Source organism: Mya arenaria, chromosome 14, assembly GCF_026914265.1.
Source record: "Mya arenaria isolate MELC-2E11 chromosome 14, ASM2691426v1".
In the NCBI taxonomy this organism is placed as follows: domain Eukaryota; kingdom Metazoa; phylum Mollusca; class Bivalvia; order Myida; family Myidae; genus Mya; species Mya arenaria.
The window spans coordinates 35,328,186-35,350,847 of record NC_069135.1 but is presented as its reverse complement, the minus strand read 5'-3'; the positions used below and the strand labels follow the sequence as shown (position 1 = coordinate 35,350,847).

Below are 22,662 nucleotides of genomic sequence, written 5' to 3'. Positions count from 1 at the left end.
TAACAAATTATTTGTCATTTATTTAACAACTTTTCACTTTATATGTATACTGAACGAACACTTAAACAAAATACAACATGCTGTTAGCGTGTAGCCCAAATTTTAATTCGAATTATCGTTTAACCGAATATTTTTTAACTGATCCCGACTAAGGATTAACGGTTTTTAAATGTATTTTCATTTCAGAGCAGAAATCAGTCACTGGCTAACGGCCAAGTCTTCATGTTCAGCAATCTTACATAATATTTCTGTTTCAGACACTGTTGTGGCATTCAACGCTCACACGAGTGTGGACAAGTCACTGGCTATGGGCCAGGTTCTCGTGTTCTGCAATCCTCTATTCAATATCGGGGAGGAGTACGACAATGGGGCAGTAATCTTCACGGCGCCCATCTCCGGAGTCTACTTCTTCTCCGCACACTTCTGTCTATATAGCGGTAGAGGCTGGCACTACGCTTTCATGGAAGAGAACGACGTCGTTGTTGTAAAGGCTGTCATGTATTACGGTCAAGCTGGCGTGTGTTAGACGGCCAGCGCCGTAGTTCTTCTGTTGCAGAACGAGAGACTGTGGATAGAGTGTCGATCAGGAAGTACAGACGACCTGTTCTTCAGTGGTTCTGCTCGTAGAAGTTCCTTCTCTGGGGCCTTGCTCCACAGGGTAAATGGATACCCGTAGGGAGTAGGGATTGAACATGCAGGGAGGGTAAATTTCATAAAGGCAATCGAACAGTGTCATATTGTGAAGTGTTGTGGCAAGGCTCTGATCATTTGGTGTTACCTACTTACTAACGTTTACCAGTGACTTAGTGTAATATACAGTTAACATATGTGGGTTTTGATATCTGTCTTAAATAACGACACTCAAAATTGTATTTTTTCATCTTAATCACATTTTCCTGTAATGTCAAAAGTTATAATGCATAGTATATTTACGATCTCAAATATATAGTGATAACACAATGTTTTATGTGTCGGTGACATACTGTTTGAAATTAACACTCAAGATCACATAAAAACAAAACTAATCACATAACGAACGGGAATGAAAAATGGCCACGGGCCACCATGCATCTTTAATTTAAGAAATATATCGTATTGCACATTGAGCCATTGTACGCTCGTTTTCGTATGGATTTCAATTGATTGTGATTATTGTGGTGGCAGTGGCGGCAGCAACAGCAGCAGCAGAGTTGTCTTTTTATAAAACTCTCATCAGGAATTGACTTTTGGAGGCTGAGTTATTAATAAAACTCGTTTAATTAATTGGGCATCGTTCTTGTCAGTGCAATGATGAAATGTTTTGAAACACAGCACAGAACATAACACAAACAAGTTGGTAAAAATGGCCTTTTGTGGTGAATTCATCTTTAGAAGATGGCGTCATTATTTATTTATAATTAATGTACAATTAATTAATGTACAACATTTCGGGTGTCTGGTTAATAACACTAACGTCAGTTCATACAATGAACGAAGACAATATATATGTCGCGTATTTGCATTTTTAGTTTTATCAGAGGTTGAACACTACAAAAAAAGTACTGCTGTTATTTTCAATGCAGTTAAGTTAACTTCACTGCTCTTTATAGATATTGGTTCGCGCATTGCTTTGATAAAAGTTAACATAAAATGACGTTAGGTTTCTCACTACATGTTCCAATAAACGCCGATTAAATTAAAGTCTTGTAAACATTACACGAACAGAAACATTGCTCAATTTTGTTGCAAGAAATAACGTAGTACCAATGAGGTCAAAACCGAACTTCACGGAGTTTATATGAGTTTTGCCTTTCATATCCGTGTTTTATGCATGTTTTTAACTGTTGATATACGCAAAATATTACATAGTCTTACTTGTTATTATTTTTGGAAATCAAACATTATTCTAGGTATGTTTCAGAGACTCATCTTCATTGGAATATCGTACTTTCGAGTATGATGCTGAACTCCGCATGGACTCAGATGATATTTTGTGGTCTAAACATCACTCGTGATCTCAAAAAATTACATTTCTTTATGTGATCACTCGGTGAAACATATCTTAATCGTACAAGTATTTCTATATGTAAAGTAACCATGTTTGGAACATAGATGTTGCGATTTCTAATCCATTCCTAAATATTGAAGAACATGCATGTATATCATTAAAATATGCGCTTTTGAGTCGAACCTCAAAAATGACTTATTTACAGAGAGTGTCAATATGAAAACATTCTAAGCTCCGCTCGACCTTACCGGATCAAGCGTTAGCTTTTTATACAATTCAATGAACATGATTATCCTCAGATAGCTAGCTTAGGCAGATGTTGTACGCTAGAGTTAGCTTTAAGAATATTTGTACATGTAGTGGCCACATTGTAAGATTCTTGAAGGTAAGCTGAGCTAGCCTTTTAAAGTTTTATTCAAATGTCAGCATGTCGTAAACATGCACAGCATTATCAGATTGTCATAAGCAAGCCACCTTGGTTGATCACACGTTGGATTCCAATGTTAGCCTGAAAGGTACTGAGTCTACAGAAAGGCCAACGTTGCTGCAGGCGACGCTGTTCATGGAAAGCTGGAAGGTGACCATGCTGGATGCCTTGCTCGGAACTTTCGATATATTTGACGAGATCTGAGTTGTTTAAAGGACAAAACAAATGTAAAGTAATGATTTAAAATGAGTTTGTGGATTTGATGTATTTCGGAATGTAAACAGTATGCAACATTTTTAATGTAGAGTGACTCCGTTCTATGAAAAAGAGTTTCTAACGCAAAAGTCAGCGGCATTAATGATTACTTTACCTGTCGACGAAAGCTCAAATAAAATGTCAGTATATTTGTTTCGTAATATGTTTAATTAAAGGCTTATTCATAACTAGGGATGCCATGTAGAATTTTAAAATACCAGTAGCTTAACAATAAGTTTGTTGACGATGTGTTTGTCTCTCTCGGAGTAAGGGTCCACGACCAATCCCTCCACGTAGCCTTTCTCCTATATAAACTGACGGTGTTACGAGGTAGGGGCCCATTCTTGCGACGGTTTAATCGCGTCCTTCAGGTTCTATGCGGATTAGTTTTGAAATTAGTAAAATGAAACATCGCATATACATTTAATGTATACAAATTTCCCAAACACAAAATTTATGATACCATTGATTGTATAAATTTATTAAATTATATTGCTTTACCCATGAATACCATGTTTATTGATGGTTGCTCCCAAACAGTAACTTTATCAAATAAAACAGATCGATCATCCAATTGTTTAATCATAAGCTATTAGCAATTGTGACAATTTGGTTCAACCAGTATCTATTTCAGAGAGTAACATATAATTTATAAGGATTAGAACTGCTCATAAACAAAATTAAATGTACAGTGAATTCAAATTTAATAAAGAGCAATATTAACAAAGTATACATTTTACATATTGAGAAGAAGCCAGAACAATCGTATTGTCTGAGTGTATCTTCTGAAAATCAAAGGGCTAAACAAGGCACGCATTGGCGGGTCTGGCTGGTTTCCGAAAGGAACCTAGTTCTAGCGTTCTAAATATTGCCACAAGACAAGGTTTCCATGATGCACTACAGACGACAGTCTTCAACAAGGGAGGTAAGTACAATGAGTGACCACTAAAAGAAGTTCCATTCGGGCATTTTATCTTCGCCCGTGGGCAAGATAAGAATTTCTAGCATGGTTAATTTAATGGATCTACTTATCTGAGGTGGGAGAAAAACAGAACTAATGAGGACGTTTTAGTAATATGAACGAAATATAACATTTATTACAGCACTTTTGGCCCAATGTGTCAGTCATATACTTGTCAATTTGTGATTTCGTGCTCTTGTCGCTCTAGGTAAAACTTGTTGGTTTTTTTGTTAGTCAATGCAGTCCAATTGAGGTTGTTTGGCAACATTTTGTGTGTGTGTTTTTATATCGATCTCACAGATTGGTTTATATTCGGATTTCATAAAATTATAAAACTCCACCGTGTTCATTGGTGCTCTGAGCTCTAAGGCCGAGGTCAGAACTTACCGTGTTAGTGGTCTGTGCAGTCCAACTTTATTACTTTTGATGTACATTAAATGTAAAATGGCATGACCATATTCTATCAAAATATTTATAACACACAGATGACAAAGCACATGGCATATACATATAGGGAACACAAAGTTTATATAGAAGTCGAATTGTGAAGTCTTGCGAAAGACGCTGTAAAATGATTAAATGCAAACTACTCAGAGCTATGTAGTCATCTCTCAGGGTCATCACACAATAAGAGTAGATAAATCCATATTGCTCTTTATACAGATTATGACCCCTGATTGACTAAGGAACTCAGGTTGAACTTTTAGGGCAGGTTAAAGTTTTAGGACAAGTTGGGATTTTAATTGATAACTTCTATACCCTCATTCAATTCAGTTAAAACTTCACACAGTTGTTCAGGGCCATCGCACAAGGTTACATAACTGAATATTATCCTTAATACAAGTTAAGGCCCCTGATTGACGTAAGACTTAGGTTAAAGTATGAGGGCAGGTGAAAGTTAAAGGGCACGTTGGGATTTTAATTAAAACGTTTTTACCCTTCATTAAGTTGACATAATACTTAAAATTTGCAAAATTACTGACGACCATCTAACAATTAGGTTACATAACTCCATTTAACCCTAAATGCAATTTTATAATTGCCCTTGACTGATTGTTTTTAATGTTTCTTTTTTTCTTGTGATAGGCAAATTTTATTTTCTTGACCAGGTTTTCATCAAGGGAAAACAAGTTATTAGAATGACTTTCGTCATTGTTTGGACGGGCTGGTAGGTCGTCAACGTCAAAGTCACCGTAAGTATCAAATAATTTTAGCTTGGTGTGGCATATAGTGACCAAACTTGGTATATAGGAATACTTTATGGGATTGTGTTTGAGCCCCTTAGGAACAAGGTCAAGTACACTGTTGTTATTATATGAAAAATAGTTCGTATTGAATAACCTAAGTTAGGGTTCACATTGTGCGACCAGTTTATATGAAGAGTTTATGGAGACCGTTCATGAGATTGTGTTTTTAGGCCGAGAATTATGGTCAAGGTCAAAGTAACTGCTGCTAAAAAATGGTTAGTACTGAATAACTTAAGTCAGAATTTACATATTGTGACCAAACTTGGTATATAGGAAGAGTTTATGGGGACCTTTCTTTGGATAGCGTTTGAAGCCCCTATGGTCAATGTCATTGTTACTAAGAATCGATAACAGTGTGGTACTTAAACAGCTTTAGTTAGGGTTGACGTATTGTGACCAAACTTGACATGTAGGAAGAGTTTATGGAGGACTTCCATTTGGTTGTGTTTGGGGCCCCGAGGGTCAAGGTCACTGTTTGCGAAAATAGAAGAAATCAATTGAAAGTGAGTCTCACGACAAAGCCTGAAGTTCTAGAAATCATTGAAAACCTGATTGGTCACATCGTGGCATTTCTTGTCTACTTTTTAATTTGATCTTTTTATTGCTTTTAACAGGCCCGTATAATATTATTTCATTCATTTCTAAGACAAGCGGCGTAGTCAAGCGCTGTCCTCGAAACCACCGTATCGTCTATGAATTATCAATGAATGCGCCATGGGAAAGAGGGCTTTAAAACATTTTAAGCTTAAACGAAATTTTACCAGTTTGAGATCTCTTGTTGACTTCTTAATAATGTTTAAATTTAAACTCAGTATTGAAAATATAAATGATTTTTATCTTGATGGGCGCCCTTAATATACTTTCGTTGTGAACACTGCAGCTTCAGATGCCAAAGGCATACGTCATGTGGGTGTGAATAAGCATGTGGTTAATCAGAGATCACTTCAAATTGTGATGTATTGTTTCTCGCATTGCCTACCAATGTCACGGGTGTGAGTTTTTTACCAGTATGTGATTGCCGTGTGAATTTGCCTGCCTGGTAGTAAGTTTGCCATCATATACTTTACACTTTAACAGCCTTTCGCCCGTTTGTCTTCTCATGTAATATTGCAAAGAGGATCTGGATACGGGTCTTTTTCACAAAGACCAACACTTTATAAGTTTATAGGGTTTAGCGGAAAGTATTTAACTGGCTTTCGAGTATTGCAATAGTTTTGATGAAATATCAGCAGCCTCACTATTTTACCGGTCTTTTGTCAAACATAATAACATGTTTAACATGTATGCAATGTAAAATACTGGGTATAATAATTTCCCAAGTCGATTGAATATATGTCTGCAATGTTAGGAACGTTGTTTAGTAATTTGCCTGGTAAAGTTGTGAAATTTAAATCAAATTTTCACATGTTTTCCAATTTAAGAAACAAACCTAGTCAAATATAGTTTATAGTTATTATTTATAACCAAACACTATACTACATTAATGCTATATTTGTTTTTTTCCTATACATATATTTTGATACGAGTTGGTTGCCTTTGTCAAATCAACTTACGAATACTAATATATGGTAATAGTGGCAACCTTCAAAGTCAAATGAAATATGAATAAAATGACATTAATCTTAATTGATTTTCCAATAGCGAAAATGTAGGCGGCTTGTTGGAATAAGAGCATCAATACTTGTTTAACAATATAAACATGTAGTTGAATCGCACACGGATGAATTTAATAATTATTACTTTCCGCACTAAAATCAAGTAATAAGATAACATAAAGCAAGTGTGGTCCAACGTTTGAGTCAACAGAATACGGTTTAAGGTAGTGTCCATAAATAGACAATCCAACAGCACGCGCATGACGCCTGAGCATATTGTCGTCTGGAACTTGTTAGCGTTTCAAAACGTTTGTAGCGAACGTTAAGAATCGTTAAATAAATTGCTAACATGCTTATATTGGAGCTAGCTAAAACGAAACCTAAGGTTAAAAACTGTTAGCGTTTAGAATACTATTTACACGGTCTTCACTAACTTTTAAACAACGCAACCATTTTCATGGTTTTTATGCAAATCTAAATTTGTTATAAAAAAGTGTTAGAAAATGTTTAAATAGTAGATTCAAAAATGAAGCAAATAGTCAAAAAATAAAATATAAAAAATATATATAATACAAAATATATAAAATACATAGATGTATATGATATATGTTAATTTTTGCGTAAGATCTTAATTTATAAAAACATATTGAAATTAAAACAGTACAGTACGAATTCTAATTCATGTATTGCCGTCCATGCATAATTAACATTTTAACTGCGCAAGGCAGCTACAAACCGATTTACAATTTAGTTGAATAACTTTTTATTCATGGCAATTGAGATAAAACTATAATGTTATCCAAAAACAACCGGAATTCCACATCGTTACCAGATTATCTCACTAACAAGCTAATTATTTAATTTGAAATTCATCAAGAACCTTTCAGGTTCTTTTGTTTCGTAATAAAGAGTTGGCTTCTTCAGTTGGCAAAGTTTCCTCCAACTAAACAAACACGTCAAAATCAGCAGACAAAATTTTGAACAAGAGGCCCCGACGTAGAGACTGTAAATTTCGACGGAGTGGATATTTTTGAACAGATGTAAAGCAAAAATACAGAAACTTAAATAACAATTATCAATCAATGGGCAAAGTATTTTTGTTTACTTGCCTTCGGAAAACGAACCTGGATAGCATCAATTTGCAAATTTGAACCAAAATTTAAACGTGCATTGCAATTTTTTGTGCAGCACTTCAGATTTCTTTACTATTTTATCATCAAATTTAATCATAACGGGCCTCAGTTCATTTGCGCAGATACAGAAGCTGAGAAAAGCCGGTACTAGTAGCTCTGAATCTTTACAAGAGAACACATGGCTTACCAGCTTACAAACTTATTCCTCGTAGTGGTGGGCGTCTGCCTGACCGCCTCACTTCCGGTGGAGCCACAGTCGTGGCTCTCCCTCGTGGAGCAATTGCTCGAGAAAATGGTGCGAATGGAGCTTAACGTGGATACAATGCACAAGGAGATGACGCAGGCACGTGACCAGGTTACTTCTGGCCTGAGGGATGTGGACGCTATGAAGCAGACAGTCGGGGCTCTGCAGACGTATTTTACTGACAATATTAACAAATCAGGTATTATTTACACACTTCAGCACTTTTCGTTGTCTTAAGTTTTGTTCTTTCAGGCAATATTCTTTTTTAGAACATCTTTGTAAATGAAATGGGATAGAGTCATCGATTGAATTATATATTCTGATGTCACCGTGAACAGCAATCTTGCATTACATTTCTGTTCCAGACACTGTTGTGGCGTTCAACGCTCACACGATTGTGGACAAGTCACCGGCTACTGGCCAGGTTCTCGTGTTCAGCAATCCTCTGTTCAACATCGGGGAGGCGTACGACAGTGGGGCAGGAATCTTCACGGCACCCGTCTCCGGAGTCTACTTCTTCTCCGCTCACTTCTGTGTTTATGTATCTAGGCATTGGCACTACGCTTTCATGAAAGAGAATGACGTCGTTGTGGTAAAGGGTCACAAGTATGACGGTCACGCTAACGTGTGCGAGACGGCGAGCGCCGTGGTTCTCCTACTGCAGAACGAGAGACTGTGGATAGAGTGTCGATCAGGAAGTACGGAAGATCTATTCTACAGTGATTCTTATCGTAGAAGTTCCTTCTCTGGGACCTTGCTCCACGGGGTAAATGGATACCCGTAGGAAAGTGAGGATGGTACATGCATGGAAGGTTAAAAGTGTATTAAACCAATTAGTATCATAATGGGAACGAGATTGGGTCATGAAGGGATTGTGAATATTGTTTAGTAAAACGAACAGTATCGTTGTGTTTAAGTGTTTTTAAAGGCACTGGCCATTTGATAGAACCTTACGTTACAACGTAAACCACAGGTTAGATGTAATGTGCAGTTTACACTTTGTCATAAAGCCTGTTTAAAATAAACAAAACGCTTGTATTCATCTGATTAATAATGTAGTGTAATGTAAGCGGGTGAAGATATATACTCCAAAGTGTCAATAAAATATCGTGTAAGTCGTCATTATGTTTGAAAATAACAATAAATATCACATACTAGTATAGCATTTTATTATGAAAAAGAGAATCATCCGTGGAATCAAATGTTGAAATTAACACACAGACATATCGAATGGAGCATAAAGCCATTACATGTTCATATTGTACGCTCGTATATGCATGGATTTCTAAATAAAATTGCACCGAATATCGAAGTGAATGTACAACTTATCCGATAGTTTTGCTATTCATATAAAATACAGATGAATTGAAACCATTTACATGTATGATGTCCATGCATTGGTAATCAAGCATCTCCGACGTCAAAGCTTTCGCACAAAGTATATGTTGATACAGTTGTAAACATGCACACCATTATCAGATTGTCGATTGCAGCCTGTCTGGTTGGTCATACTGTAGGCCTGAGCCATTTCCTACCTAAGTTAAGTTCATTTCTTGTATTTATTATCTATAGTTAAGTATTTCACTGAAATACTTCATTTCATTGATATTATTCCAAATACATACAAAACACTTATACCTTTCTTTAAATTTGTAAACGAAATTGTAAGGAAAAAGACTAAAGTTAAAAAATAACTTCAAGGCCTTCCACAATATAATAGTCGTTTAATGGACCAAAACTTTAACTGTTTAAAATATATATATATATGTTTCACAATTCAAAATTCCGTTGCAGCATGTATAGCTGTAATAAGGAGATGAGCAAATTGTACGAAAGAAGATTTTATCAGATTTCCAAACAAAAAGCATTTATTCTTTTCCGGAAATTTTAAATGGATATAAAAGGAATATATTTATATGGCAAATTTGTCAGCACTACCATATCAAACAAAACTTGAGGTTGTGTGTTGATTGCAACTATTTAAGAAATATATTTGCATTTTTTAGCCAGGAAATGAATTTACCGATTATTTTCATTTGTTATCGAATATCTTTCTTATTTGAAAGATATCATTAAGAACCCCAAGGACATTGTTGATTAGGTAGTCTGGGACATTTAGATTCAAAAATATAGTTATAATGTGGACAAACTTCTCGAAAAAATGTGAATGAATTTTTTTTTCATCCAAAATCTGATAAAATCATCTTTTGTAAAATTTGATCAACTCCTTCCTACCCTAAAACATGTCACAAAGAATGTTTGATTTACTCCCGAAATATTTATTTTCCTCATATCTAAATAAAACATTGTATTTTTGCTGTTTTCTTTTTGTACGGCATTCACCAACTTTTAAAGTTCCACTCTCACAGATTAAACGTTTGACAACTTTTTTTTTGTCCTAGAACGAGCCAATTTTTTGCAAGAATCCATGGAAACCAGCTAAATAAGATTGCTGACAAAAATAGATCGCAGTCTTTTGTATTTTAGTTCAAAAATTGATGTTTTATGCATTTTTCTTAAACCGTTAGTAACGGTTTAGGCCATAAACATTAATTTTCGAACGGACATATGAAAATCTACAATCTGATTTTTGTCAGCAATCTTATATAATTGGTTTGCAGATATTTACGCAAAGAAATGCTCTTTCAAAGCCAAAAAATAAAAATAAAATTGTAAAAATGGTAAATCTGAGAGTGTGGAGCTTTAAAGAACGTTATCCGGTTGTCCCGATATGGTCAGACGTCAGGTAAAATTAACATTTGTAGGTTTTAGACAGGTTTTGAAAAGAAAAGAGTGCTTCAGATAAGGGCAGGGTGTTAAGGTTAACAGGGCACATTGAATTGGGCTGTAAAGAGCTTAAAGCATTTAAATTTGATAAAACAAATGTTAGAAATGTGTTTAAATGAAGTAAGTTAAAGTTCAAACTGCCCGGTATATAAAGTATGTATGTATTTATACTCATATATTTAAGCTTTGAAATAAACCAATGGAAATATCTGAGTATCTAAGGCATTCGAGTCTAAGAAGGCACAATTAGTGCATATACTGGTCTCCATGTGGTTGGAGGGGTGCTATCAAAAAGGGAAGGTATATATAGCACCCTCATATAATACATAAGCTAAAGCCTATGCTAGCCGTTATAAAACATATACAATTAAAACTAATTTCAACAATATTCAATTCGAATGTGAGCTTCGAGGGTACTCGATCAACGGAAATACTGCAGCTATAGGCAACGCAGTTTATTTAGCGCCGGAAGGAGACCATGTTGGACGCCTTGCTCGACACTTTCGATACAGTGGAGATGTGCAATGTTTACAAGCGAAAAAAAACAGTATTAAAAAGTGATGCAAGGATTTTGATTTTTAAACTGAAATGGGCACTATAGGTTGAGCCAAAATTTGTTTTTTCTGATATTAAAACATTATTATGTTTAAATTGACTTGTGATCAAAATAAAAAGCCCTATGATTTGTGAACAGCTAAAAATATACTACCGTTAAACATGGATAATTGCTAACGACAGCTCTAAACCTGTTTTAAATTTAGTTGCATACACTTCAATTATGGTAAGCACGAAAACACTATAAAACTTTCCAAAAATATCCGGAATCCCGAACGGAAAGCAGAATATCTCATCGACTCTCATATTATTTAATTAAGAATTCATCAGAAACCTTTTAAGCTCTTTTTATTTGTAATAAAGAGTTGGCTCCTTCAGCTGGCAGCGTTTTTTCCAACTGAACGAACACGACAAAATCAGCAGGCAAAATTTCGACCGAGAGGCCCCGACGTAGATACTTTAAATTTCGACGGAGTGAACATTTTAAACAGATGTCATAATGTAATGCGAAAGAACTTATTCTACATTCATCAACCAATGGGCGTCTTTGCTGGTGATTTCATCATCAAAATTGTCATGAAAACAGTAAGGATATCTTACCCGGATCCCAAAGTATTCCACTTAATGTTTATAACTCTTATGTATCTTCAGCAATTTACTATTTCCCCAAAAGGATTTAACTTTAACTGGCCGGAAATAAATGCATATTTCATGAACATTGCTCTTCTACTCCATGTAGAGAACGGAATCAGCAATGTGAAACAAGGGTCATGGACATGTAATCTCCATATTTTAAGTATTTAGTGAACTCGTCCTCGGAAAACGAACCTAGATTGCATCCTTTTTTTCTAATTTAAAATAAAACTTCACGGTGTTTTGCAAATATTTGTGCAGCACTTTATATTTGTTCAATTTTTATCGTCATGTTTAATGTTTAATCATTACGGGCCTCTTGTTCATTTGCACGGATACAGAAGCTGATAAAACCTTGTACTAGTAGCTCTGAATCTTTACAAATGAACACATGGCTTATCCGTTTACAAACTTATTCCTGGTATTGGTGGGCGTCTGCCTGACCGCCTCACTTCCGATGGAGCCACAGTCGTGGTTCTCCCTCGTGGAGCAACTGCTCGAGAAAATGGTGCGAATGGAGCTCAACGTGGAGGCCATGAACAAAGAGATGACACAGGCACGTGACCAGGTTATTGATGTGTGTTTTTTTTAAACATTTTTATAAAACTCATGGATTATTTAAGAATATCTTTGTTATTTTACTTCTTGTCTACTTTTCATTTGGCCAATAGATTGTATTTTCTATTTCTTTAGGATATCATGTTCTTATGTTTAGCAAAATTACATTGTGTCATATTCGGACCATACTGTGACATTTGATGCTCGTACGATAGTAGACATGTCATTTACTTTGTACTCGTGTTCAGTAATCGTACATTATAATTCCTACTCCAGACTCTGTTTTCGGGTTCAATGCTCACACGGCTGTGGACAAGTTAAAATATATGGGTCAGCTAGCATCTCGTGTTTAGCAAATTTAAATCATACTTCCATTCCAGATACTGCTGTGGCGTTCAATGCTCACACGATTGTGGACAAGTCACTTGCTACGGGCCAGGTTCTCGTGTTCAGCAATCCTCTGTTCAACATCGGGGAGGCGTACAACAGTGGGGCAGGAATCTTCACGGCGCCTGTCTCCGGAGTCTACTTCTTCTCCGCACACTTCTGTCTTTATAACAGTAGATATTGGTACTACGCATTCATGAAAGAGAACGACGTCGTTGTGGTAAAGGGTGTCAAGTATCATGCTGGTGCATACGTGTGCGAGACGGCGAGCGCCGTAGTTCTCCTGCTGCAGAACGAGAGACTATGGATAGAGTGTCGTGCAGGAGGCACGGACGACATGTTATACAGTGATTCTAATCAAAGAAGTTCCTTCTCTGGGGCCTTGCTTCACAGGGTGAATGGATACCCGTAGGGTAGTTAAGATTGCACATGCAGGAAGGGTGAATTTTATATTTAACTAAACAGTTTCATAATGGAAACGAGGATCTGACATGTAGGGAATGAGACTATTGTATAATGAAAAGAGCAGTATCATATACAAAGTATTGTGTTTCAACGTTGTTTAAAGGCACTGGCCATTTGGTAGTACATGTACTTACATCAACCAGTTGCTCCGTGTAATGTGAAGTTAACACCTGTGTAATGTAAGCATGTGAAAATGTATACTCTCACGGATAAAGTGTCAATACAATCTCGTGTTATTCATCATATTGTTTGAAATGAATAATAACACAAACAAAATTGTATATGAAAAAAGAATCATATATGGACACTTTTGTTGAAATCAAAGCAAACATTTATCTGATTGAACATTTGGCCATTGCATGTTTATATTCGTATATGCATGGATTTTTAAATAAAAATGCACCGAATGCAAAGTGAATTGTACACTTTCTCAGATAGTTTCGGTATTCATATAGCATGCAGTTGTTTGAAACCTTATGATGTCCATGCATTGGTGATCGAGTATCCCATTTAGTCAATACTCTTCGAATCATCCGATGTCCAAACCTCCGCAAATAGTAAATTTTGATCAAGTTGTAAACATATACAACACAAACAGATTGTCGCTTGCTAGCCTGTCTATTTGGTCATACTGTAGGCCGGGACCGATATTCATAAAATATCTTGTCATTTCCTATCTTAAATTAAGTATCTCACTTATCATATGATTTAATCGAAAGACGACTGAGATATTTGCAAAGCTTTTATTAGAACTGTGTATGAACATGTCTGTTTACCATAATTACCAGAACACCTTTTTGCAATGACATCCCAGGATAATTTAACTTATATGGCTTCCTCCATTGAAGAACATGAACTCAGCCTGCCTGGGGTTATTTCAATGACGCTGCTGCGGAGCACTTGCCTGTAAATGCCAGATCTCACACCGCGGAATATACATCATATTCAAATTATCAACCTTATACATAGCGTACAATTATTTCAATGAAACGCGACGCATAAGGAAGATCTAGAACTTTACCTTTGACTCGTATTGAGTGCGTAGTCCATGAGGATAGAGAGACAGCCCCAAGAGAAAGAAGAGGGCGCAGATTGTGAAGATGACGAGCGTCTTTCGGGTGCGAAGGAACGGCTCTAGGCCAAACCTTTCGAGCAATCTTAATCCCTGTGACAGGATTAAGCTAAGCTTGAAGTATTTGTTTTTGTATGATTTGTAAAATATTATCATTTTAAGTTATAAGGCGTGTAAACAAAATTAATTAAAAATCACGATACACCTTTTTACATCGGTAAAATATATGTAAAAGTATTTTTTGGCTAAACGAAATAACAGACTTAAGCTTGTTATTCTTAAACCTTTTCGGTGACTTTGCTCCTGGTCCTAGTAACTCAATACAGTCACCACCAGAGCGAACTGTGCATGAGACGTAAAGACCTGTTTTCAGAACTGTACAGATTTACCGTGCTTAGTTGAAGAGCATTAATGGTTGTTTTCGTATTTTCGTTTTGAACATTAAACATTTTGGTGGAAATAGGTTTCCCATTTGATACATTTCAGAAAAAAATGTATCGTGTTTTTCTCTTTTTAACAATACAACGAGTGAGAGTGATCTAGTGGTTTTGAAGGTGAGTATGCCTTTCACTGAAATATGGTTGGTTTGAGCCGCCACACCCTCGTTATATTTTCATGGCTTCTGCACATAGATACAACTGAGCATTACTGCGTTCTACTAAGTGTTCGAATTCGACCTAAATAAAATTAGTACAAACATTTATAAGTAGCGTACATAGGAATAAGTTTGTCTGCGTGAATTCTTCAAAATACACATTATGGATTTAATAAAACTTTAATTGATAAGTACCAAGCAAAATTGTGCACCAACATGGGCATGTTAGCAGCTTATATTCTGCTTGTGATATTCTTCTCAGCATTATGGCGTTTTAAATTTATTCATAAAGTGCACGTTGATATTTTTGTCTTCATGTAATCTAAAGGACATGATCGCATGGATTCGTTTCCTTGGCACAGTGGCTCAACAAAATGTTTTCAAATTGCATTCAAGATGTCTTATTAGCGGCCATATTTGATTGTGTCGCCTCAAAGTTTGTCTGCACGAAATCCCCAAAAACTACCTGAGGGATTTAGATAAAAAATCAGCCTTTGAGGATAAACTAAAAGTTCAAGCCCCGTCCTAAAATACGGCAAGTCGGTTACTCCTTGCGGGAAACTAGGATCGCTAGCCTCGGCCTGACCCTACAGTAGGTTGGTAACCGCTTGTTGGTTAATCAGGAACGCTTGCCCCATCATGAGAAAACAAAAGGTTAAATTAATTATCGCTTGTTGGTAAACTAGGAACGCCAGCCCCTTCCTGAACCTACAGTAGCTTTGTAACCGTTTGTTGGTAAACTAGAAACGATAGCCCCGCCCTGAACCTACAGTCGGTAGGTAACTGCTTGTTGGTAAACTAGGATCACAAGCCTCGCCCTGAACCTACAGTAGTTTGGTAACCGCTTTTTGGTAAACTAGACATGATAGCCCCGCCCTGAACCTACAGTAGGTTGGTAACTGCTTGTTAGTAAAATAGGAACGATAACTCCGTCCTAAACCTTCAGTAGGTTGGTAACCACTTGTTAGTAAAATAGGAACAAAAGCTCTGCCCTGAACCTACAGTCGGTTGGAAACCGCTTTTTAGTAAACTAGGAACGATAGCCCCGCCCTGAACCTTCAGTAGGTTGGTAACCGCTTGTTGGTAAACTTAGGGACGATATCCCCGCCATGTGAATACAACAGGTTAATTAACACTTGTTGGTAAACTAGGAACGATAGATCCGCCCTGAACCTACAGTAGGTTGGTAACCGCTTGTTGGTAAAGTTGGAATGATAGCTCCATTCTGAGCCTAATTTATGTTGGTAACCGCTTGTTGATAAACAAGGAACGATAACCCCGTCATGAACCTACAGTAGGTCGGTAACCGCTTATTGGAAAACTAAGAACGATATCCCAGCCATGAGAATACAGCAGGTTGGTAACCGCTTGTTGGTAAACAAGGAACGATAACCCCGTCATGAACCTACAGTAGGTCGGTAACCGCATGTTGGTAAACTAGAAACGATATCCCCGTCATGAACTTACAGTAGGTCGGTAACCGCTTATTGGAAAACTAAGAACGATATCCCAGCCATGAGAATACAGCAGGTTGGTAACCGCTTGTTGGTAAACAAGGAACGATAACCCCGTCATGAACCTACAGTAGGTCGGTAACCGCATGTTGGTAAACTAGAAACGATATCCCCGTCATGAACTTACAGTAGGTCGGTAACCGCTTATTGGAAAACTAAGAACGATATCCCAGCCATGAGAATACAGCAGGTTGGTAACCGCTTGTTGGTAAACAAGGAACGATAACCCCGTCATGAACCTACAGTAGGTCGGTAACCGCATGTTGGTAAACTAGAAACGATATCCCCGTCATGAACCTACAGTAGGTCGGTAACCGCATGTTGGTAAACTAGAAACGATATCCCCGTCATGAACTTACAGTAGGTCGGTAACCGCATGTTGGTAAAATAGAAACGATATCCCCGTCATGAACTTACAATAGGTCGGTAACCGCTTGTTGTTAAACTAGACACGATAACCCCGTCATAAGAATACAGCAGGTTGGTAACCTTATGTTGGTCAACTAAATACGATAGCCCCGCCATGAGAATACAGTAGGCTGGTAACCGCTTGTTGGTAAACAAGGAACGATACCCCCGTCATGAGAATACAACAGGTTGATTATACCTTGTTGGGGAACTAGGAACGTCAGCCCCGCCCTGAACCTACAGTAGGTCGGTAACCGCTTGTTGGTAAACTAGGTACGATATCCCCGTCATGAGAATACAGCAGGTTGGTAACCGCTTGTTGGTAAACTAGGTACGATAACCCCGTCATGAGAATACAGCAGGTTGGTAACCGCTTGTTGGTAAACTAGGTACGATAACCCTGTCATGAACCTACAGTAGGTCGGTAACCGCATGTTGGTGAACTAGGAACGCTAGCCCCGTCATGAGAATACAACAGTTTGATTATCGCTTTTTTGTTAACTAGGAACGCCGGCACCGCCATGAACCTACAATATATTGGTTACCACTTTTTGGTAAACTAGGAACGGTAGCCCCTCCCGGAACCTACAGTAAGTTTATTATCGCCTATTAGGTAACTAGGGTCGCCAGCCCCGCCCTGAACCTACTGTAGGTTGGTAAAGGCATGTTGTTATACTAGGAACGATAGCCTCGCTCTGAACCTAAAGTAGTATGGTAACCGCTGGTTGGTAAACTAGGAACGATAGCCGCGCCCTGAACCTACAGTAGATTGGTAACCGCTTGTTGGAAATCTAGGTTCGCCAGCCCCGCCCTGAACCTACAGTAGGTTGGTAAACGCTTGTTGGTAAACTAGAAACGATATCCCGCCCTGTACCTACAGAAGGTTGGTAACTACTTGTTAGTAAAATAGGATCGATAGCCCCGCCGAAACCTACAGTAGGTTGGTAACCGGCAGTCGCTCTGGATCCTGACAAGAGAAAACATGGCTTACAGACTTGCAAAGCTAATCCTTGTGTTTGCGGGCGTCTTGCTTACATCCTCACTTCCGGTGGAGCCGCAATCGTGCAGCAACTGCTCGAGAAAATGTTGTGAATGGAGCTCAACGTGTAAACTATGCACAAGGAGATTACTCAGGCACGTGACCAGGTTACTTCTGGTTTGAGGGATGTGGATGCTCTGCAGACGTATTTTACTGACAATATGAACAAATCAGGTATTTCTTTCAAACTTCAGCTTTTTTAATTTTTTCAGGCTGTATTTTTCGATTTATTTCGGAACTCCTTTGTAAGCCATGAAATGAGACATTGTTATCGATTACATTATATTTCCTATCCCAGAAGAAGCCATAAATACGAACAGTCGTAAGTCTCAGATCAGACTCATATGGCAACACTGCAAATCTTCATTTCATTGCTATTTCCCTTTTCTGAGAATTGTTAATGAAATTTGCTAAATATGATAACTGTTGTCCCATTCTGTTTTTGAAAAAAATATGAATCAAATAAAGGTGAGTATGTGTACTTAAGTAAAAGTGCTGCTCTGCGTCTATGTCTGAAATCAGACTTGAGACTGTCTGTAAACATTGTCCCAGGTCCTCATATACAGCAATCTTGCATTATATTTCGGTTCCAGAAACTGTTGTGGCGTTCAACGCTCGCACGATTGTGGACAAGTCACTTGCTACGGGCCAGGTCCTTGTGTTCAGCAATCCTCTGTTCAACATCGGCGTGCGTATGACAGTGGGGCAGGAATCTTCACGGCGCCCGTCTCCGGGGTTTACTTCTTTTCCGGGCACTTCTGTCTTTATGACAGTAGACCATGGTACTACGCCTTCATGAAAGAGAACGACATCGTTGGGTGTCACGTATGACGGTAAAGACGCTGTGTGCGAGACAGCGAGCGCCGTGGTTCTCCTATCACAGAACGAGAGACTGTGGATAGAGTGTCGATCAGGAAGTATGGACGATCAGTTCTACAGTGATTCTTATCGTAGAAGTTCCTTTTCTGGGACCTTGCTCCACGGGGTAAATGGATACCCGTAGGGATAGTGAGGATGGTACATGCATGGAAGGTTAAAAGTGTATTAAACCAATTAGTTTAGTAAAACAAACAGTATCGTTGTGTTTAAGTGTTTTTTAAAGGTACTGGCCATTTGATAGAACCTACGTTAACCACAGGCTCGATGTAATGTGCAGTTTACACGTGTTTGTCATAAAGCTTCCTTCTCTGGGGCCTTGCTCCACAGAGTCAATGGTTACCCTTAGGGAAGTGAGGATTGCACATGCAGGGAGGGTGAATTTCGTTAAAGAAATCGAACAGTATCGTATGTTGAAGTGATGTAGCACGGCTCCGATCATTTGGTAATACCTATACCAACTCACATTTACCAGTGACTAAGTTATACAGTTAATATACAGTTAATATGTGTGTGTTTTGATATCTGTCTTAAATAACGACACTCAAAGTTTGTATTTATCCATCTGAATAACAGTAACGTGTAATGTTAAAATCTCATCTTATCTTTATGATATCAAAGCTATAGTGACAACCCATTGTATTATTTTTCGAATGCAAACTGTTTGCAATCAACGTTATAGATTGCATTAAAATATAACAACTCGTGTAAAAGTAAAATCATGAATTGGCACAGATGCATGTTTAAATAAACTTAGAAATATATCGAATTGCACATTTAGCCAAAGTACGCTCGTTTCTGTATGGATTTCTAATATAGCCCAGATTATATAAACCATCCGGTAAAATTGCAAGCAGTAATAGACTTACTAGCGCTCGAAATAAAGAAAATTGTTTTGAAACATAGCACGAACATAACACACAAACAAGTTGATATAAATGACCCCTTGTTGTAAATTAATCTTTAGAACATGGCGTCATTTTTTATTTATAATTTATTTACAACGTTTCGGGCGTCTGGTTAATAACAGGAACGTCAGTTCTGTCGAAGATGATAGTTGTGTCGCTTATTTGCATTTTGGATTTTTGAAGTTGAACAGTACAAACGAGTTTTTCACTGCTGTTATTTGCAATGCAGTTTTGTTAATTTTACTGCTCTTTATAGATGTTGGTTAGTGTATTGCTTTAATAAACGTAACATAAAATGACGTAAGATTTCTCACGTCATGTTCCAATAAACGTCGATTAATTTGACGTCTTGTAAACATTACAGGAACAGAAACATTTCTCAATTTCGGCAGAAGAAAAATGAGGTCAAAACTGAACTTCACGTAGTTTATAGGAGTTTTCCCTTTCATATCCGTGTTTTGATTGTGTTTTTAACTGTTGATATACGCAAAATATTACATACTCTTACATGAAATTATTTTTGTATTTATCAAATGTATTCCAGGTACGTTTCAGAGACTGATTTTCATTGAAATCTGGTACATTCGAGTATGATGTTAAACTCCACATGGACTTAAATTTTGATGATCTACAAATCACTCGTGATCTCTGAAAACATATTTCTTTATGTGATCACTCGGTGAAACACATCTCAATGGTACAAATATTTTTTATGTGAAGTAACCATGTTTGGAACACAGATGTTGAGATTTCTTATCCATTTCCAAATATTGAAGAACATGCATGTATATCACAAAAATAGGCGCTTATGCGTCGAAATGCAAAAAAATGACTTATTTATAGAGTGTCAATATTAAAACAGTCTAAGCTCCGTACGACCATACCGGATCAAGCGATAGCTTTTTATATAATACAATAAACATGCTCATCCTGAGATAACTAGCTTAGTCAGATGCTGTACGATGGGGTTAAATAATATTTGTACATGTAGTGGCAACATTGTGAGATTCTTGAAGGTATGCTGAGCTTGCCTTTTTAATAGTTTTACTCAGATGTCAGCATGTCGTAAACATGCACATCATTATCAGCTTATCATAAGCAAGCCACCCTGGTTGGTCACACGTTGGATTCCAATGTTAGCCTGGAAGGTACTGAGTCTACAGAAAGGCCGCCGTTGCTGTAAGCGACGCTGTTCATGGAACGCTGGAAGGAGACCATGCTGGACGCCTTGCTCGGAACTTTCGATATATTTGACGAGATCTGAGTTGTATAAAGGACAAAACATACGTAAAGCAATACTTTGTAATAAGTTCGTGGATTTGCTTTATTTCGGAATCTGAACAGTTTGCCACATTCTATTGGATGTAGTGTGACCACATTTTATAAATATTTTTTCTAACGCAAAATTTAGTGACATTAACGATTCTTTTATCTATCGACGAACGCTCAAACAAAATGTCAGAGTATTTTTTAGTAATATATCTTATTAAAGGCTTATTTATAACAAGAGATTCAATATAAAATGTTAATATACTAGTATCTTACCGATAAGTTGGATTTGCTGAAGTGCCGTTTGTTGCCGATATTTTTGTCTCTCTCGGTGTAAGGGTCCACGACGAATCCCTCCACGTAGCCTTTCTCCTCGATGAGCAGTCGGTGTTTCACCAGGTAGGGGCCCCACTCCTCCGATGGCGTAATCGAATTCTTCAGTTTCTATAGTGATAGTTTTGCAATTAAGAAATTAATAATTTCATTAACAGTTTATAAACAAAAATGTCCAATACAAAATGTAAGATACCATGTTTATTAAAGGTCGCTCCAAAATAGTAATTATATGAAATTTAACAGGTGGATCATGTGTATCCATGTGTTAAATATAGCAACTTTGACAAGTTGGTTTAGCTGGTTTACGAAAGGAACCAAGTTCCTACAGATATCTAACAACTGTATTTTAAGATTGATTTAGGTACAACTGAAACGTGCGACGTCAAACAAGGCCAGCAGATCCCGTAAGACAAAAGCATGCTCGACCCAGAAGGGATCCGCTGGTCTTTATATACAGTAAATTCTCAATCCACACAGAGCCCGGGCTTGCTAATTTGAATATTACCAACCAAGTAAACAAAGGTTCTATGAGCGTACTTCCGTCTATAACGGAATGTTATACTATGAACATACATCCGCCGCCTATACAGCGGACGGTAACATTACCATGAACGCACATCCGCCGCCTACAGCGGACCATAACATTACTATGAACGTACATCCGCCGCCTACAGCTGACCGTTACATTACTATGAACGCACATCCGCCGCCTACAGCGGACCGTTACATTACTATGAACGCACATCCGCCGCCTACAGCGCACCGTTACACTACTATGAACGCACATTCGCCGCCTACAGCGCACCGTTACATTACTATGAACGCACATCCGCCGCCTATACATCGCCTACAGCGGACCGTTACATTACTATGAACGCACATCCGCCGCCTACAGCGGACCGTTAGATTACTATGAACGCACATCCGCCGCCTACAGCGGACCGTTACATTACTATGAACGCACATCCGCCGCCTATACAGCGGACTGTTACATTACTATGAACACACATCCGCCGCCTACAGCAGACCGCTACATTATTTTGAACACACATCCGCCGCCTACAGCAGACCGCTACATTATTTTGAACACACATCCGCCGCCTACAGCAGACCGCTACATTATTTTGAACACACATCCGCCGCCTACAGCAGACCGTTACATTACTATGAACGCACATCCGCTGCCTACAGCGGACCGTAACATTACCATGAACGCACATCCGCCGCCTACAGCGGACCGTTACATTACTATGAACGCACATCCGCTGCCTACAGCGGACCGTTACATGACTATGAACGCACATCCGCCGCCTATACAGCGGACCGTTACATTACTATGAACGCACATCCGCCGCCTACAGCGGACCGTTACATTACTATGAACGCACATCCGCCGCCTACAGCAGACCGT

At 37.9% G+C, this 22,662-nt stretch overlaps 3 protein-coding genes across 3 annotated transcripts in view; 2 read left to right on the top strand and 1 right to left on the bottom strand.

The window, feature by feature from the left end:
- The first annotated feature begins 7,773 nt into the window (after positions 1–7,773).
- On the top strand, positions 7,774–8,887 carry LOC128218207 (caprin-2-like). The gene is made up of 2 exons (XM_052925806.1): positions 7,774–8,048; positions 8,215–8,887. Exons 1-2 carry the CDS (start codon positions 7,784–7,786, stop codon positions 8,631–8,633), a joined length of 684 nt encoding a protein of 227 aa, XP_052781766.1. The 5' UTR covers positions 7,774–7,783; the 3' UTR covers positions 8,634–8,887.
- A 3,328-nt stretch (positions 8,888–12,215) lies between these two features.
- Positions 12,216–13,181, top strand: LOC128216040 (collagen alpha-2(VIII) chain-like). Its single transcript, XM_052922633.1, has 2 exons — positions 12,216–12,384; positions 12,763–13,181. Exons 1-2 carry the CDS (start codon positions 12,216–12,218, stop codon positions 13,179–13,181), a joined length of 588 nt encoding a protein of 195 aa, XP_052778593.1.
- A 6,877-nt stretch (positions 13,182–20,058) lies between these two features.
- Positions 20,059–22,662, bottom strand: part of LOC128217785 (sodium- and chloride-dependent glycine transporter 1-like) — a 30,582-nt gene continuing 27,978 nt past the window's right edge. The window contains exons 16-17 of the mRNA XM_052925168.1: positions 21,192–21,359; positions 20,059–20,906 (exon numbers count right to left, since the gene is read on the bottom strand). Coding sequence (XP_052781128.1) covers positions 20,763–20,906; positions 21,192–21,359 — 312 coding nt within the window. The 3' untranslated portion in view covers positions 20,059–20,762. The remainder of the gene's footprint in view (positions 20,907–21,191; positions 21,360–22,662) is intronic.

Excerpts from the sequence above, each read along its gene's own strand:
- LOC128218207 (XM_052925806.1), top strand. The coding sequence starts at position 7,784 with ATGGCTTACCAGCTTACAAACTTATTCCTCGTAGTGGTGGGCGTCTGC. Across the intron at positions 8,049-8,214 it reads TGACAATATTAACAAATCAG|ACACTGTTGTGGCGTTCAAC; the intron begins GTATTATTTACA and ends TTTCTGTTCCAG.
- LOC128216040 (XM_052922633.1), top strand. The coding sequence starts at position 12,216 with ATGGCTTATCCGTTTACAAACTTATTCCTGGTATTGGTGGGCGTCTGC. Across the intron at positions 12,385-12,762 it reads CAAAGAGATGACACAGGCAC|ATACTGCTGTGGCGTTCAAT; the intron begins GTGACCAGGTTA and ends CTTCCATTCCAG.